This window comes from Oncorhynchus keta, chromosome 24 (genome assembly GCF_023373465.1).
Source record: "Oncorhynchus keta strain PuntledgeMale-10-30-2019 chromosome 24, Oket_V2, whole genome shotgun sequence".
Classification (NCBI taxonomy): Eukaryota; Metazoa; Chordata; class Actinopteri; order Salmoniformes; family Salmonidae; genus Oncorhynchus; species Oncorhynchus keta.
In genome coordinates, this window is record NC_068444.1 from 42,756,578 (window position 1) to 42,775,940 (window position 19,363).

The 19,363-nt window shown below is 41.0% G+C and overlaps 2 protein-coding genes across 3 annotated transcripts in view; one reads left to right on the forward strand and one right to left on the reverse strand.

Annotated features, from left to right (window-relative positions):
• The window catches only part of nhlrc2 (NHL repeat containing 2), a 43,745-nt gene extending 25,814 nt beyond the window's left edge, over positions 1–17,931 (reverse strand). The window contains exons 1-6 of the mRNA XM_035734826.1: positions 17,716–17,931; positions 14,565–14,717; positions 7,846–7,895; positions 7,005–7,410; positions 3,771–3,892; positions 3,489–3,618 (exon numbers count right to left, since the gene is read on the reverse strand). Coding sequence (XP_035590719.1) covers positions 3,489–3,618; positions 3,771–3,892; positions 7,005–7,410; positions 7,846–7,895; positions 14,565–14,717; positions 17,716–17,878 — 1,024 coding nt within the window. The 5' untranslated portion in view covers positions 17,879–17,931. The remainder of the gene's footprint in view (positions 1–3,488; positions 3,619–3,770; positions 3,893–7,004; positions 7,411–7,845; positions 7,896–14,564; positions 14,718–17,715) is intronic.
• A 360-nt stretch (positions 17,932–18,291) lies between these two features.
• dclre1a (DNA cross-link repair 1A (PSO2 homolog, S. cerevisiae)) overlaps positions 18,292–19,363 on the forward strand; it is a 31,355-nt gene continuing 30,283 nt past the window's right edge. Inside the window, exon 1 of one of the 2 annotated variants that reach the window (XM_035734825.2) lies at positions 18,292–19,206. In XM_035734825.2, coding sequence (XP_035590718.1) covers positions 18,759–19,206 — 448 coding nt within the window. In that variant the 5' untranslated portion in view covers positions 18,292–18,758. The remainder of the gene's footprint in view (positions 19,207–19,363) is intronic. The other variant, XM_035734824.2, reaches the window with a different exon arrangement.

The window sequence follows — 19,363 nt, forward strand, 5'->3', positions numbered from 1 at the left end:
TAATTATTTGCAGAGAGCCATATAGATTGCAAAATAGTTGAGAAGAGATTTGATGGGACATGGTTTATGAATTGACATGAAGTTTTCCGTTCCTCCTGAACAATAGTGTAATAATTGCTAGTTCTCGGTCTTGAGAGACTTATTTTTTTGTTTCTACTTGATCAGAACAATCTGTAACTGGACTGTAGCATATTACTTACAAAAAATTACATGAGAAGCGCACATTTGTAAATCCCAAACTATAAAAATAAGGCAACGGTGGGCTTTTGGTTTCTCTCCCTCTAAAAACAGAGATAAATCATTTAAAATAACAAACTGGCTTTAATTGACAAATTAGTAAGAATGTCCTTTTTCTTGCTCACTTTCGGAAACAAAATCATCTCCAAAATATCATTATTTTTAAACAAAGCGATTATAAATCAAATGATATAAAAACTCCTTAGATATTCTCACATATCAGATTTGCCCTAACGAAAAATGCCCCTTAGATATTAATTTAGAATCCTCCAATCCTCTAAATTTAATAATTGGCGGAGAGTCACATCATTGAACATTTTTTTATTTATTTACTGTATGCGACATGAGTCTCACTAGTGTTGAGTAATGTGCTGTTAAGTGGTGTAGGTCTTTTTAAAAATTAAATAAGCATATTGAAGTTAGAGGCAATAGGATTTGAAGCATTTGTCTACTCGCGTGTGGTCAAATAATAATAACTATTTCAGCACATTTTCCCGCTGCTCTGAGACAAGCATGGGGACTGGTCTTGATAAATCAATGAGATTTTTATTTTCACTGAATCTCTGTTTGGGTATTGGTTTGACTACAATTAGGGTGTGGAAATGTTCTTAGTACTGTAGCCTAGCCCCGACCGTCACGTTGTACAGAGTCATATTTTCCTAACGAAAACGTCTGGTTTCAGTCACTGATAAGGGTAGGACAGCCGTGAGTTAGGAAGCAGTGAGAAATGGGGGCCGAGGTCATGTCAAATTAAGTGAGAAGGAACAGTCACCACTTCAGTTCCTGCCTAGCAACAGAGATGTATTTGTTGCAAGGAGTGGACTCTGCCTAGGGGGAGGGTATAAATATATGTGCTTGTGTAAACACATCTTTGTCTTATCAGCTGTTTGACCCAGTGGGTGAATAAACGTGGTTTGAGCTTTGACTAGTTGTCCGTTAGTTTTTCACGGTGTTTGTCAGAACCTAACAATTGTTTAAGGACAATACATTTTTTTTAAAGAAACAAATAAAATTGCAGATGGCCAAATTGTCCAGAGCTGCATATCGTATGTCCCGATTTTGCACATCAGCACATCAGTACCATTCTCTCACTCCTTTCATATATAATAATTGGATCATTGTTAGAATAATAAAACAAATTATTTTAAATATGAAAAAAAAAAAAATCACAAATTACATCCACCTCCTAGCGATTTGCACAGTAGCCTTGTATCCTTGTTATTGTAGGCATGTTCACTTAAAAAAATATGTTGACCTTTATTTAACTAGGCAAGTCAGTTAAGAACAAATTCTTATTCACAATGACGACCTACACCAGCCAAACCTGGACGACGCTGGGCCAATTGTGCGCCGCCCTATGGGACTCCCAATCGCTGCCAGTTTAATGACACCTCTAGCACTGAGATGCAGTGCCTTGGACCACTGCGCCACTCGGGAGCCCTTTATTAATCACGTTCCAGTTCTTTAAAGATGCTAAATGTGTTTTGTTTCATTCTCTTAATAATTTTTTTGTTGGCTAAATGGTAGCGGCAGTAGCATTTCTTGATAATTGGTGCAATATTGCCTGTTCAAAACTTTGTGAAGGTTTAAACCAGTTCCCAAGTGTTGTGTTTCATTCTGTTGAGCCATTTTCTTTGGCCAAATGAAGTCCAACTGTAATGTTGTATTTGTCACAATATACCATCCTGTTTGTATTTTTCCTATAAGTAATGTTTTGACTTACTTTTGATTTTACCCTAATAAAGTTCAGAAACTTTAGTGAAGGTATGGTGTGGTTATTAGCCTATTATACTGCAGGCCTATGATATAATAATAATAATAATATATGCCATTTAGCAGACGCTTTTATCCAAAGCGACTTACAGTCATGTGTGCATACATTCTACGTATGGGTGGTCCCGGGAATCGAACCCACTAACCTGGCGTTACAAGCGCCATGCTCTACCAACTGAGCTACAGAAGGACCACAAGGATATGAAGGCAGTACTCACTGGCGCTCCAATTGACTGACAATTGAACTTGAGTTGATGAAGAATGTTTTAGTGCTACCAGAGTTACTTCTATAATCTAACATTATAATGCTTATCTTTATAAAAAATATTCATATTGAAAATGAATAAATTAGTCTATGCCTATTTCCATTTAGCAGTAGCCTATCTGACAAGGATAAAGAAATGCATGTCGGTGTCGTAGCATGCCGCCTGCATATCTCCATATCTTGCTCTCTGGGCTAGGCTTAAGCTTCTCTTCCTTTATATTTCGTTTTGAAACATTAATATCATATAGTGTACGCCTAAGTCTATGCATGCAATGCCCTGATGCACTTAGTGCTCAAATCCCCGACAGCTGAACCAGGACATGGACATTTATTGTTTTAGGAAAGTAAAAACCAATAAAACAATAGTCTATAAAAGTTTAACATATGCTACACATCGAAACAAAAACTTATTTTTGTATTTTGTTATAGGCCATTAATTATTATTTTTGGCCAATATCCCTTATTTATTGACGGTGCTGGCTGTGTGGGTGGATCCCCTAATGGGTTACGCACCCAATGCATAATAAAAATGTCAATTTTTTAGGAACACAAGCTGACTATTTAACATCAAGTTACTTCGAGGGATGCTTATTTTTGTCATATTTTTTTTTAAGGACAACTGAGTTCCAAACTCGTGTGCTTTTTTTGTTGATATAATAGTTGTATTTACAAGGTTTGGCTGCACTTCCTTTCGCAACACACTATCACAATAAATATAATTGTACATTTCACAGGAAGAAAAACAATATCTCACCTGGGCCGCAAACGGTGAAAAGTACCTGGAGCCAGGCTGTGAGCTATTGGTTCAGTTGAAATCTGGCGCGTTTTAGTAATTCTGAATAGCATATCGTGCCGTTTGACTTCTGTTAAGGCCATTTCCAATAAAACGTGTTTGATCACGTTTGTAATTAAATGATGCAGAATGTGTTACCAGACATGATCACTGCCACCTGGTCAGGTTAGCATAAGGCTAAATGAGCCAGGTTATGTTATGGGAACAGCTAATATGTAGCATTTTATCATGTGCAAATACGTCCAATGACTGATTGGTTGATGCGCATTTTGAGATGAAAAAAAAGTACCTAATGTTCACAAGTATAGACCCAGTGGTTCTGAATCTGTCGTATTTAATTTGGTACTTAGTCACCCCAAGTTGGATCAATTTAAATCCATTCTAAGCGGAGACCTACCAGTAAGTTGGCTCTAGACTTACCTGCAGTCCCAAGGGCCAAGTCCCAGGGTGAGCTGATAGGCTGCTGGGGTCCCATGGCCCCTCCCTCCATGTCTGTGCCTTGAAATCCCACTCCTGCCAGGGTGCTGACCTGTCCCTCTAACAAGTCAATCTGAGAGCGAGAGTGAGCGAGAGATTGGACAGTAATAAAGATTAAAGAGTCTGAGGAGGTTCTATTTGGAAGTATTGGTCTTTTGACCAATTAGATCAGATCTTTTGCCAATAAAAAGGCGAAAGGACATTATTGGGCACCCTCTTTCTTACCTTTCTGATCAGATGGTTTTCAGTGTCGGCCACAAAGACAGTATCTCCTTTGATGACAATCCCCTGTGGGGAGCAGAAGGTTGCTTCGTCGAGATTACCGTCTTTCCTACCACTCTCAGGCCCTGTGACATCACAGGGTGACAGGTATGGAAGACTTCATTTGGGGTGCATGTCAATAGTCTAAAGAGGCCTTTTAAGTTAGTATTTTCTTCATTTGCATTGACATGTCAAAGACAGGTTGGAGTACAGACCCGTGCCTCCTAGCTAACAGACTATACATACCATTACATTTCTATACAAACACAGCATGTGGATAAACTTGCGCTGCCATCACATCTTTCATTAGGTAGCAGTCTCCAGTAAAACACAAGGTTAACAAAATTGAATATTACTAATAAATAGACAAATGGCATTTACGCGTAAATGACCTATGAGGACCAACATATAATATCAGATTGGGTGTCAAATGAAAGCCAAGAGTCTATAATTTGGGGAAATTAAGACATATACAGTGGGGAGAACAAGTATTTGATAACCTGCAAAATCAGCAATGTTTCCTACTTACAAAGCATGTGGAGGTCTGTAATTTTTATCATAGGTACACTTCAACTGTGAGAGACGGAATCTAAAACAAAAATCCAGAAAATCACATTGTATGATTTTGAAATAATTCATTTGCATCTTATTGCATGACATAAGTATTTGATCACCTACCAACCAGTAAGAATTCCGGCTCTCACAAACCTGTTAGTTTTTCCTTTAACGACTAGCAATCCCGTAATCATAGCCTGAAGCGCATTACCGTAACGCAACTTTTCCTATTCATGAAAATCGCAAATGAAATGAAATAACTATATTCAAACACAATCTTAGCCTTTTGTTAACAACACTGTCATCTCAGATTTTCAAAATATGCGTTACAGCCATCGCTAGACAAGCATGTGTAAGTTTATCATGGCATGATGCTATGCTAGGCTCTGCTGGCAGCAGGCAACATTTTCACGAAAACCTGCTGCAGGGTGTGCAACCCTGGTCAAGAACTACAGGAAACGTATGATCTCTGTAATTGCAAACAAAGGTTTCTGTACCAAATATTAAGTTCTGCTTTTCTGATGTATCAAATACTTATGTCATGAAATAAAATGCAAATTAATTACTTAAAAATCACACACTGATTTTCTGGATTTTTGTTTTAGATTCCGTCTCTCACAGTTGAACCCATGTATAAAAATGACAGACCTCTACATGCTTTGTAAGTGGGAAAACCTGCAAAGTCGGCAGTGTATCAAATACTTGTTCTCCCCACTGTATGCATACTATTATTAGTATTGGATAAAAAAACACATTGAAGTTTCTAACTGTTTGAATTATGTCTGTGAGTATAACAGAACTCATATGGCAGGCGAAAACCTGAGAAAAATCCAAACAGGAAGTGGGAAATCTGAGGTTTGTAGATTTTCAAAGCTTGGCCTACTGAATACACAGTGTCTATGGAGTCAAGTGGCACTTCCTACGGCTTCCACTAGATGTCAACAGTCTTTAGAAACTGGTTTCAGGCTTCTGCTATAATGGAGGAGGGAATGGGAGCTGAATGAGTCTGTGGTCTGGCAGAGTGTCTCAGGCTCGTGACGCGAGCTCCCGACAGAGTTAGCTCTCGTACCATTGCTTTTACTCAGACAATGAAATTCTCCAGTTGGAACCTTATTGATGATTTATGTTAAAAACATCCTAAAGATTGATTCCATACATCGTTTGGCTTGTTTCTATACATCGTTTGGCTTGTTTCTACGACCTGTAACGGGACTTTGAGTTTTTGTCTGGACGAAGTGCTCATGCCTCATGAAGATGGATTACTGGGCTGAACACGCTAACAACAAGTGGCTATTTGGACAATGATGGAACAAATCAGTCATTTATTGTCAAACTGGGATTCCTAGGAGTGCCTTCTGATGAAGATCAAAGTTACGTGTTATTTCCAACTTCTGTTGACTCGGATATTTCTTTGGGTGGATTGGGCTCTGAGCGCAGTTCTCAGATTATGCTTTTTCCGGTAAAGTAAAAAAAAAAAAAAAAAAGAGCGGTTGCATTAAGGAAAAGTCTCTTTAATTCTGTGAATAACACTTGTATCTTTTATCAATGTTTATTATGAGGATTTCTGCAAAATCACCGGATGTTTTGGAATTAAAACATTACTGCATGTAATGCGCCAATGTAAACTGAGATTTCTGGATATAAATATGCACATTATCGAACAAAGCATACATGTATTGTGTAACAGCCAAATGGGGCACTCTGTCCACAACATTGACATCAACAAACCGCTCGACCACATGACGCCATACACAAGGTCCACGGTTGTGAGGCCGGTTGGACATACTGCTAAATTCACAAAAATGACATTGATGGCGGGTTAGGGTAGAGAAATTAACATTCCCTGCAGTCAGCATGCTAATTGCACGCTCCCTCAAAACTTGAGACATCTGTAGCACTGTGTTGTGTGACAAAACATTTTAGAGGGGGCTTTTGTCTGCAGCACAAGATGCAATGTAATGATCATGCTGTTTAATCAGCGTCTTGATATGCCACACTTGTCAGGTGGATGGGATTACCTTGGCAAAGGCACAAAACAACCTTACATTTTTGTTAAACCGGTACTGGTTACCTTCAGACGAGTCCCGTCACACTTGTGGGGGTAGTATAGCAAAACACCACCGCTTTCCACAGTGAGGTCACTTTAGTTTGCAGCCCAAACGGTTCAGACGCTAAAAACAGAAGATGGCACATCGACGGTACCGACTTCAAACTAGTTCACTGCCACTTGTGGGAGTTGTGGAGCATTTTTTTGTGAGAACACTGATTTTCAGGATGTCTCATGGTCTGATTAACACCGCTCTAGCTGCATCTGACACACCGGTGCGTCAATCGACTCTAGGGGGTTAACAATTCTTTAACACTGCTCCATTTCTAATTCCTGATGTCAAAGCAGGGGTTAAGGTGTTGTTGGAATATAAAAATCCCCTAATAGGTTTGCTACATAAATATGTCTAAGATTCTTCTGACACCCCACCCTTCAACTGGGTCAGAAAATACAGCATGTTCTATTCCCCACGGGTATATTTGGATTTCTCACCACAAGCTCTGTCAAGCCTTGAGGCGATCATAGAATTAGAATGTGTAAAACGGGCATCCCCATTCATCTGATTTATTTTGAGGCGATGCTCATCCAGCCCTTACCTCCTATAGAGTAAAGAACCAGCCCAATGCTGGACACCACAAGTACCCGATGATGGCCCGTATCTGCTATAGCCAGTCTCTTCCTACTGGAATCCACTGCCACCTTCCCAGGAAACGAAAGAAGCGATGGGGGCAGAGAGTCCCTGTAAAGCTTGGTCCCCACAAGGTGGTCACTGAGCAGGACCTGGTCCCTGTAGTGTCGAAGGGAGGTGTTGGTGAAGAGCGCTAGGCGCTCACGGTGGCCCTCTCCCACCAGCGAGAAGAGCAGGTTGCCCCTGGGCCCAATGAGCACCAGGGTGGGCCAACAGGCCACCTCCAGCTCATGCCACAGCCGAGCGTCTCCATCGTTCACCACCGGGTGGGTAATGTTGTAGCGGAGCACAGCACTCTGCACGTTCTGCAGCACCTTGAACAGGAGGTCAAATCCATTCCAGTTAGTAAAACATTTTATAGTTAATGGTTAACTTGAATTATAATATTACTTGCTGTTTCCATACACACAGAGACTTTGGATTTGTTTACCTACTTAGCTACTACCTCCAACAACTAACATTTCAATGTTATGCAAATAAGATATTTCTACCATTCACTTTTATTGTTTTTGTTCAGTGCCAATGTGAGCAAATAGTACTTGTGACTATGCACACACACCCAGTGTGTGGATTGCAATCTGGCCTGGTCCTGTTCCAGAGTAGTTTTGAGTCAAGGAATTTTCAAAGTACCATGACTTAAATGGTGTGTAAACTATCCCTTTAATAATGGAGAAGCTGTGTTGCAATATTAATGAAGAATGTAATTATTAAGATCACATATCTTCAAATAAAACATGACAATGGCTTACCTTTTCGTTGGGGAACTTGGCAGAGTGGACACCCACGATAACAAGCCCATCTTAAAAAAGAAAAACAGATGGAAAGAGAGAATGTGAAAGAGGGAAAATAAGTCATGAACAATTATATCCCTTTTATACCCAAACTAAATCCCGATATCTTTACCATACCGTCTCCTTTATACCGCCTTTTCTTTATATGTGAAAGGTGTAGATTAAATTCCGCCAACGGCTCTGAAAACCGAGCCTTAAAAACATTTCTAGGCTTTGGGACGACGCTCAATTGTGAGGCAATTACAAAGAAATTACAAAGCTTCACAGAAATGGTTTTAATGCATTTATTCTCTCCTTTTAAATGTAAACTCATCAAAAAAAGAAAGGTCCTCTCACGGTCAACTGCGTTGATTTTCAGCAAACTTACCGTGTAAATATTTGTATGGACGTAACAAGATTCAACAACTGAGAAAAACTGAACAAGTTCCACAGACATGTGACGAATAGAAATGGAATAATGTGTCCCTGAACAAAGGGGGAGGTCAAAATCAAAAGTAACAGTCGGTATCTGGTGTGGCCCCCAGCTCCATTAAGTACTGCAGTGCATCTCCTCCTCATGGACTGCACCAGATTCTCCAGCCCTTGCTGTGAGATCTTATCCCAGTCCCAGACGTGCTCAGGTCCCAGACGTGCTGAATGTGATTGAGATCCGGGCTCTTTGCTGGCCGTGGCAGAACACTGACAATCCTGTCTTGCAGGAAATCACACAGAACGAGCAGTATGGCTGGTGACATTGTCATGCTGGAGGGTCATGTCAGGATGAGCCTGCAGGAAGGGTACAACATGGGGGAGGATGTCTTCCCTGTAACGCACAGTGTTGAGATTGCCTGCAATGACAACAAGCTCAGTCCAATGATGATGTGACACACCGCCACAGACCATGACAGACCCTCCACCTCCAAATCGATCCCGCTCCAGAGTACAGGCCTCGGTGTAACGTTCATTCCTTTGATGAAACGCAAATCCGTCCATCACCCTGGTGAGACAAAATCGCAACTCTTCAGTGAAGAGCAATTTTTGCCAGTCCCATCTGGTCCAGTGACGGTGGGTTTATGCCCATAGGCGACGTTGTTGCCGGTGATGTCTGGTGAGGACCTGTCTTACAATAGGCCGGATAGTCTGAGCACTGATGGAGGGATTGTGCGTTCCTGGTGTAACTCGGGCAGTTGTTGCCATCCTGTACCTGTCCCGCAGGTGTGATGTTCGGATGTACCGTTCCTGTGCAGGTGTTGTAACACGTGGTCTGCCGCTGCAAGAACGATCAGCTGTCCTTCCTGTCGTCGCTGAGTTGATGAAGTTCTGTCCTTGAGCTGTCTATTAATGTTCACTATTATGTCATGTTTAGGCAACTGTCTGCTGCTGCTATTACAAAAATTAGATGGCGAGGCCATTTGTTAGTAAGCTATCTATCGTAATCTCCGGACTATTAAGCCACTACTTTTTTCCCACGCTTTGAACCTCACGGTTTATACAATGACGCGGCTAATTTATGAATTTTTCCTGCTTTCACAAGATTCATGCCGCCAAAAAACTGAGCACCGTCACATAATGTGGCGTAAATCGAGCGTGCTCAAACTTCATCATTCTGATTACGGTAGTCATTGTCACCCTCATCATGGCAAAGACACGGAGAAATGCATATGACGCAGCTTTCAAGTTGAAGGTGATCGATCTGTCTGTTGGAAAAGGAAATAGAGCTGCTGCACGGGAGCTTGTCCTTAATGAGTCGATGACAAAACGTTGGAAACAGCAGCGTGAGGAACTGACTCAGTGCAAAAAGACAAAAGCTTTCAGAGGGAAGAAAAGCAGATGGCCCGAACTAGAAAATGAGCTTGAAGACTGGGTCAACACACAGAGAGCAGACGGCCGAGGTGTTTCAACTGTGCAGATCCGACTGAAAGCAAAAACAAATCGCCACCGCAATGAAGTTTGATGATTTTAGAGGTGGACCATCGTGGTGTCTAGGATTTATGATACGTAAAGGCCTGTCCATCAAGGTACAGACGAGTCTGTGTCAGCAGCTCCCTCCCGACTACGAGGAAAAAGTTTCAAACTTCCGCAAATTCACTGATGCAAAGATAGCGGAGCATTCCATCTGCCCGCACGACATCATAAATATGGATGAGGTTCCTCTGATGTTTGACCTGCCTCTCACTCGGACTGTCAACAGGAAAGGCGTATCATCCGTCACGCTGAAAACAACTGGGCATGAAAAAAAAAAAACGCACTTCACCTGTGTTCTGAGCTGCACGGCATCGGGAGAAAAGCTTCCACCAATGTTGATTTTTAAACACATGACGATGCCAAAAGAAAAATTCCCGAGAGGAATTGTTATGAAAGTCAACAAGAAAGAATGGATGACGGAAGGCCTAATGCATGAATGGCATACGGAGTGTTACGGCAAGCGACCGGGAGGATTCTTTCACAAGAACAAGGCATTGCTCGTGTTAGACAGCATGAGGTCCCACATAACAGATTCTGTGAAAGAAGCCATCAAGAGGACAAACTCAATTCCAGCTGTGATTCCTGGGGGCACAACAAAGTATTTGCAGCCACTCGACATCAGTGTAAATCGTGCATTTAAGGTGGCGCTCCGTGTTCAGTGGGAGGCTTGGATGACAAGTGGGGAGAAATTCTTCACTAAAACGGGCCGCATGCGAAGAGCAACTCATGGTCAAGTCTGCCAGTGGGTCCTGACAGCGTGGAGCATTGTCAAAAAATCCACTGTCATCAACGAGTTTCGAAAGGCTGGACTGCTGCGTGTTGAAGAGGGCAGCATGAGCTCAGCGGGGAATTTGCCTCCGGATGAAAGTGACGAGAGCGACAATGAAAACGATCCAACATCGGATGATGCAATTCTGAGGCTATTCAACTCCGACACCGAAGGAGATGACTTCAATGGTTTCAGTGCACAGGAGGAGGAACATTCTTGGTAGGCTACTGTTTACTGCTATTTTTTAAATTTTTGTAAAAAGCAGTGTTTAGTTTAAAAGCCTATTTATTTTTGTTACAAGCAGTGTTTCTTTTAAAAGCCTATTTATTTTTGTTACAAGCCATGTTTCTTTTATAAACCTATTTATTTTTGTAACAAGCCGTGTTTCTTTTAAAAGCCTATTTATTTTTGTAACAAGCCGTGTTTCTTTTAAAAGCCTATTTATTTTTGTTACAAGCCGTGTTTCTTTTAAAAGCCTATTTATTTTTGTTTAAAGGCTGTGTAAAGTTCATTTGTTTCAATGTACCGGTAGGCACCTGCGGCTTCTACACATGTGCAGCTTATTTATGTACAAAATACAATTTTCTTTAAATTCAGTGGGTGCGGCTTATATTCAGGTGTGCTTAATAGTCCAGAAATTACAGTATGTGCATAATATCTAACAAGCAGAGAGAGGGTAGGAAAAAGATTAAACATGGATCTGCATACTTTTTTTGACAAAAAAAAGCGACATTTGATTTCTACACACCATAGCAAACAGAAGAGTCTACACAGTCTATGCAACGGATCCGGGTTTGTTACTTACTGCCATTGCTGATTAAACAAATATCCTGATGTGGCTCAATTTAAAAAAGGGAGAATCTGCAGTTGCTACATCCATTTTTTTTTTTTACTTTTAAATTAATGATAAACAGTTTAGGTCCAATATATTGGCACCATTGCACGATTCACTATATATTTGAAAATTAGTTGGAATTGAAAAAAAACTGTGTTCACACATGTATAGGTTTCATTTAGGAAAATGTACTGGACCTGAAAAATGTATAATTAAAACTTATTTGATATTTACCTTCAAAGTCCAAAAAAGGCCTGGAATAAATTATAGAAAGTGTAAATTACATTTGGTTGGAGGCAAGTGGTTCTTGTTTACTGTGTAATTGATCTCACCTGTGGTAAGTTGCCTACAGGGTGAAAATATCCATTCAACAGGTTTTGAAAACAGAACATTCTGCTCTTTTGCACTCCATTGTAAAACAACTTATTTGTTCGCTTTGAGGACAATAAAGTGCCACTGACACGGACTGCTACCAAAGCCTGTGGGCTCTCCTTCTCCGTGGCCAACGTGAGTAAAACATTTAAACGTGTTAACCCTCCCAAGGCTGCCGGCCCAGACGGCATCCCTTGTCGCGTCCTCAGAGCAGGCGCAGACCAGCTGGCGGGTGTGTTTACGGACATATTCAACCAATCCTGATCCCAGTCTGTTGTCCCCACTGCTTAGATGGCCACCATTGTTCCTGTTCCCAAGAAAGCTAAGGTAACTGAACTAAATGACTATCAATCCGTAGCACTCACTTCTGTCATCATGAAGTGCTCTGAGAGATGAGTCAAGGATCAGATCACCTCCACCCTCCCATATCCACCCTCCCTAGACCCACTCCAATTTGCTTACTGCCCCAATAGATCCACTGACGATGCAATCGCCATCACACTGCCCTATCCCATCTGGACAAGAGGAATACCCATGTAAGAATGTGGTTCATTGACTACAACTCAGCATTTAACACCATAGTACCCTCCAAACTTGTCATTAAGCTCGAGACCCTGGGTCTCAACCCCGCCCTATGCAACTGGGTCCTGGAATTTGACCCCCCAGGGTGGTGAAGGTAGGAAACAACATCTCCACCCCGCTGATCCTCAACACCGGAGCCCCACAAGGGTGCATTCTCAGCCCTCTCCTGTACTTCCTGTTCACACAGGACTGCGTGGCCATGCACGCTTCCAACTCGATCATCAAGTTTGCAGACGATAGTACAGTAGTAGGTCTGATTACCAACAATGATGAGACGGCCTACAGGGAGGAGGTGAGGGCCCTCGGAGTGTGGTGTCAGGAAAACAACCCCTCACTCAACGTCAACAAAACAAAGGAGATGACCATGGACAACAGGAAACAGCAGAGGGAGAACCCCTCCATCTGCGTCAATGGGACCGCAGTGGAGAAGGTGGAAAGTTCCTCAGTGTACACATCACGGACAAAATGAAATGGTCCACCCACACAGACAGCGTGGTGAAGAAGGCACAACAGCACCTTGATCTCACTTCTTCAACCTCAGGAGGCTGAAGAAATTTGGCTTGCCATCTAAAACACGCTGCACCACCCTCCTGGTGATGCAACGTGTGGTACGGCAATTGCACCACCCTCACCCCCCTGGTATGGCAATTGCACCACCCTCAATCGCAAGGCTCTCCAGAGGGTAGTGCGGTCTGCACAACGCATCACCGGGGGCAAACCACCTACCCTCCAGGACACCTACAATGCCCGACATCACAGGAAGGCCATAAAGATCATCAATGACAACAACCACCTGAGCCCCTGCCTGTTCACCCCGCTATCATCCAGAAGGTGAGGTCAGTACAGGTGCATCAAAGCTGGGACCGAGACTGAAAAACAGCTTCTATCTCAAGGCCATCACTAACACAGAGAGGCTTCTGCCTACATACAGACTCAAATCTATGGCCACTTAAATAAATTGACTTAATAAAAGGTATCACTTGTCACTTTAAATAACGCCACTTTAATAATGTTTACATATCCTACATTGCTCATCTCATTTACTGTATTCTATACCATCTACTGCATCTTGCCTATGCTGCACTCCATCGCTCATCCATATATTTATATGTACATATTCTATTCATCCCTTTACATTTGTGTGTATAAGGTAGTTGTGAATTTGTTAGATTACTGTTAGATATTACTGCATAGTTGGAACAAGAAGCACAAGCATTTTGCTACACTTGCATTAACATCTGTATACCATATGCATGTGACCAATAAAAATTGACTTGATTTAAAGTGCAAGAGTGCCAATATAATTTCACCACAAGTGTATAGCCATTGATTCTTGAAGAATATAACTTAGAAATACCTCATGAGCTTAGTTCAACTGTCTAAACCGATAATATAAGCTTGTTTAACCCCTTCGTTTGTAAACAACGTAGTTGTAAACAAACACTGTATAGCCTCAAAACATGGTTAAAACAATCATTTTGATATCATGAAGGTTCAGTCCTTGTATCCATAGCTCAGTCTATGGATTTGAGTGGAAAAATTTCTCCAGCCCCATCCATCAGCTGATTACCGAAAGAGTGGCTGTGTGTAATTGTGTTAATGTTTGAACTGCATATTACGTTAAGGAAGAACTAACATGTATCATGTAAGCAATTACAAATAGAGTGTGTCGGGGTGGTTCATCCAAGGGACAGTGACAGTGCTGAACATGACAACGGACCCAACTGGAATCATGCACGTACAAAGCCTTCATAAAGTATTCATACCCCTTGACTTATAACACATTTTGTTGTTACAGCCTGAATTCAAAATGTATTACATGTATTATTTTCTCAACCATCTACACATAATAATATGAAAACATGTTTTTAGACATTTTTGCAAATAGCTCAAGTACATAAGTATTCACACTACTGAGTCAATACTTTGTTGAAGCACCTTTGGCAGAAATTTCAGCTGTGAATATTTCTGGGTAAATCTTTAACACCCCAGCCATCCTACAATCTAAGCAAGATGCTCTCAATCTCACACAAATTATCAAGGAACCTACCAGGTACAACCCTAAATCCATAACCATGGGCACCCTCTTAGATATTATCCTGACCAACTTGCCCTTTAAATACACCTCTGCTTTTTTCAACCAGGATTAAAAATAGTGTGTATGTGCGCGTATACCTTTCACAGAGTGCTTTTTCTCCAGCTGATGCAGGTCAGGTAGGATATGGATGCAGTTTATGCAGCAGTAAGTAAAGAAGTCCAACACCACCACTTTACCAGCAAGCTCTCTTGTGAAAGAAAGGGGGCCTTCTGTGTTCAGCCATTCGAGACCTGCAGAAAAATATGCATTATCAAACAGTATCATTACTATTTTACAGCCGATGGTATAATGACATTCAGAGCTGAGGATGCAACATTTCATACATATCAAATATTAATCAAGAAAGAGCCTGTAGTCGCAGTGTTTGCATACTAGTCGACAGTGAGAGAATGAAAATACAGCAAACATCGTATGAGACCACATTCTACTTTAGGCTAAAATGTTGCAAGAAGAGCTATACCTATGCATGTTGCGTCATGTCAAAATATGCAGACCTTTCAACACTGAAAACAAAATAAGCAGCAACTGCCTGCCCATATACAGTTGAAGTCATAAGTTTACATATACTTAGATTGGAGTCTTAAAAATTGTTTTTCAACCACTCCACACATTTCTTGTTAACAAACTTTAGCTTTGACAAGTCGGTTAGGACATCTACTTTGTGCATGACACAAGTCATTTTTCCAACACTTGTTCACAGACGGATTATTTCACTGTATCACAATTCCAGTAGGTCAAAAGTTTACATACACTAAATTGACTGTGCCTTTAAACAGCTTGAAAAATTCCAGAAAAATGATGTCATGGCTTTAGAAGCATCTGATAGGCGAATTGACATAATTTCAGTCAATTGGAGGTGTACCTGTGGATGTATTTCAAGGCCTACCTTTAAACTCAGAGCCTCTTTGCATTACATCATGAGAAAATCAAAAGAAATCAGCAAAGATTGATCAGCAATAAATTGTAGACCGCCACAAGTCTGGTTCATCCTTGGGAGCAATTTCCAAACACCTGAAGGTACCACGTTCATCTGTACAAACAATAGTACACAAGTATAAACACGATGGGACATATAAACACAATGTCATACCGCTCAGGAAGGAGACGCATTCTGTCTCCTAGAGATGAACGTACTTTGGTGCGAAAAGTGCAAATCAATCCCAGAACAACAGCAAAGGACCTTGGAAAGATGCTGGAGGAAACAGGTACAAAAGTACCTATATCCACAGTAAAACGAGTCCCATATCGACATAACCTAAAAAGCCGCTCAGCAAGGAAGAAGCCACTGCTCCAAAACTGCCATAAAGAGCAAGACTACGGTTTGCAAATGTGACATGGGGACAAAGATCGGACTTTTGGAGAAATGTCCTCTGGTCTGATGAAACAAAAATAGAACTGTTTGTCCATAATGACCATCGTTATGTTTGGAGGAAAAAGTGTGAGGCTTGCAAGCCGAAGAACACCTTCCCGACCGTGAAGCACGGGGGTGGCAGCATGGCTTAAGGACAACAAAGTCAAGGTATTGGAGAGAGCATCATAAAGTTGTTGCAAAATGGCTTAAGGACAACAGAGTCAAGGTATTGGAGAGGCCATCACAAAGTCCTGACCTCATACTTATAGAACATTTGTGGGCAGAACTGAAAAAGCATGTGCGCGCAAGGAGGCCTACAAACCTGACTCAGTTAGACCTGCTCTGTCAGGAGGAATGGGCTAAATTTCACCCAACCTATTGTGGGAAGCTTGTGGAAGGCTACCTGAAACATTTGACCCAAGTTAAACCATTTAAAGGCAATGCTACCAAATACTAATTGTGTATGTAAACTTCTGACCCACTGGGAATGTGATGAAAGAAATAAAAGCTGAAATCATTATTTCTACTATTATTCTGACACTTCACATTCTTCAAATCATGTGGTGATCCTAACTGACCTAAGACTGGGAATTTTTACTTCGATTAAATGTCAGGAATTGTGAAAAACTGAGTTTAAATGTAGTTAGCTAAGGTGTACGTAAATGTCCGATTTCAACTGGACATAGAGTACTAGTCAAAAGTTGGACACAACAAAAACAAATGATAGTCCCACTAAGCCCAAACCTGATGGGATGGCGTATCGCTGCAGAACGCTGTGGTAATCATGCTGGTTAAGTGTGCCTTGAATTCTAAATCAATCACTGACAGTGTCACCAGAAAAGCACCCCCACACCATCACACCTCCATGCTTCACGGAGGGAACCACACACGGAGATCATCCGTTCACCTATTCTGCGTCTCGCAAAGACAGCGGTTGGAACCAAAAATCACAAATTTGGACTCATCAGACCAAAATAAATTGCTTGTATTTCTTGGCCCAAGCAAGTCTCTTCTTCTTATTGGTGTCCTTTAGTAGTGGTGTATTTGCAGCAATTTGACCACGAAGGCCTGATTCACACAGTCTCATCTGAACAGTTGATGTTGAGATGTGTCTGTTACTTGAAGCATTTATTTGGGCTGCAACTTCTGAGGCTGGTATCTCTACTGAACTTGTCCTCTGCAGCATAGGTAACTCTGGGTCTTCCTTCCTGTGGTTGTCCTCAAGAAAGCCAGTTTCATCATAGCACTTCATAGGTTTTGCAACTGCACTTGAAGAAACATTCAAAGTTCTTGAAATTTCCCACATTGACTGACCTTCATGTCTTAAAGTAATGGACTATCATTTCTCTTTGCTTATTTAAGCTGTTCTTGCCATAATATGGACAGGGTCTTTTACCAAACAGGGCCATCTTCTGTGTATCACCCCTACCTTGCCACAACACAACTGATTGGCTCAAACACATCAAGGAAAGAAATTCCACAAATGATCTTATAACAAGGCACATCTGTTAATTGAAATGCATTCCAGGTGACTACCTCATGAAGCTGGTTGAGAGAATGCCAGGAGTGTGTAAAGCTGTCATCAAGGCAAAGGGTGGCTACTTAGAATAAATTCAAATATACTTCGATTTGTTTAACACTTTTTTGGTTAGTACATGATACCATATGTGTTATTTCATAGTTGTGACGTATTCGCAATTAATCTACAATGTAGAAAATAGTCAAATTAAATTAAACCCCTTGAATGAGTAGGTGTGCCTAAACTTTTTACTTGTGATCACACACACAATCTTCAGACTGCGCAAATGCTGCGCCAGCCGACAATTCTAATTTGAAATAACACCCAGCTAGCTGTCATTAATGTACATTTTCCTAACCTTCGTCAAAATCGGGAATCCTCAAGTCATCTTTGTCGTCTAGTTTTTTCAAGTACTGGTAGACAAGGTTTTCTTTCTCTTGTTGGTTCGTAGCGTTGTCCAGGGCGTCGTCCAACTGGCTCTGGATCGGAAATAAAGCAGAAAGGTTGCACTTGGACGCCATCTTTCCAACCACAATTTCATTGAGTAAAGTCAATGCTACATTCTGCACCAGTACTTTTCAACAGTGACAAAATTAGCAATATGGAATTAATTAATTCAAAAAATGGTGCTCTTATTAATATAGGATCTTTTGGATACATGTTTATTTTAAAAGTACATTATATTAAAAAAAAATAACTGATAATTGTTTGGAAACTGCTGTTGTATTTTCTAACAACAATACAGAGGAGTCCGTGTTCGAGCGTGTCGTCAATAGTTACCACAGCCACAAAGTCATAAACACCGCCTAATTTCTGTAATGTATCTTCTACATATTTATGTAGAATGCTAACACATATATATATTTTAAACCTAACCTTAGCAGTGTGGTTAACGTTATGCATAACCGTAAGCACAAGTTAAGAACAAAAATACGTTTTTTGTTTTCATAAATGTTTTGCTATGTTTGACTTTGTGGATGTGGTAACTAGTGGAAATCCAGGACGAGCGCATCACCGTGATGTATCATGGGTAAATTGTGACAGACTGATGTGCAAATAATATGTAGTAGTTATTCATGATACACGGTGATATATAGATCAGAATCGCCCGTAGTTGGATACGTTTCATACATTTTTACGAAATAGCTCATTTTAGCACTGCATTGGCTTTAAGTCTGGTTGCTAGAGCTTCTTGTTGACAGGTTATTATTTAGAAAAAAAATGCTAACACAATTAACTGTTTTCGGTTTTGATTTGATGATTACATCTTTTCCAAAACGGTATGGAATGTTATCATCTGACTTTTTGCAGGATGTTACAGAAAAGCGCGGTTAAACAGGCTATATTGTAGCAACAACGAGGTGTATTGAAACATTGTGTGTCCTCTCTCTGCTGCTTCAAATGTCAAAGAACGATTTGGAAGATGACATATGGGAATATAAGCCTCTCAACAAGAAGAAAAGAAAGGACAAAGAGACACCTGATACTTTTAATGGATCCATGGCTAAGTACAGACAAGCCTCACAATGTTTAACCAAAGGAGAAACTTCTGTCCAAGTGAAGAACACAGTCAGACATGTGAAGCTCACCAAAGTAGCTCCAAATAAAACCCTCGGTGTGAAAAATAAAGAGGTGGCGCGTAGGACACTTTCAACTCAAAATATCGCCTTTCCACAGTCGACACAAGATGATGATAGTACACGTACTGCTGGAGAGAACGTGCACCGGGCATCTTCCCCTGGAGGAAGTTCCTGTCCGATCTGTCAGATGCCATTCTCTATATTGGTGGTGCAATCGCAAAGATGGCATGTCGCAGAATGTCTTGACAATCCTGGGGAAGACCGCAAAGGTACAGTATTGTTGTTTCAGGTTACGACGTGAGACGTTCCTCAATCAAATCAAGTTTATTTATATAGCCCTTCGTACATCAGCTGATATCTCAGAGTGCTGTACAGAAACCCAGCCTAAAACCCCAAACAGCAAGCAATGCAGGTGTAGAAGCACGG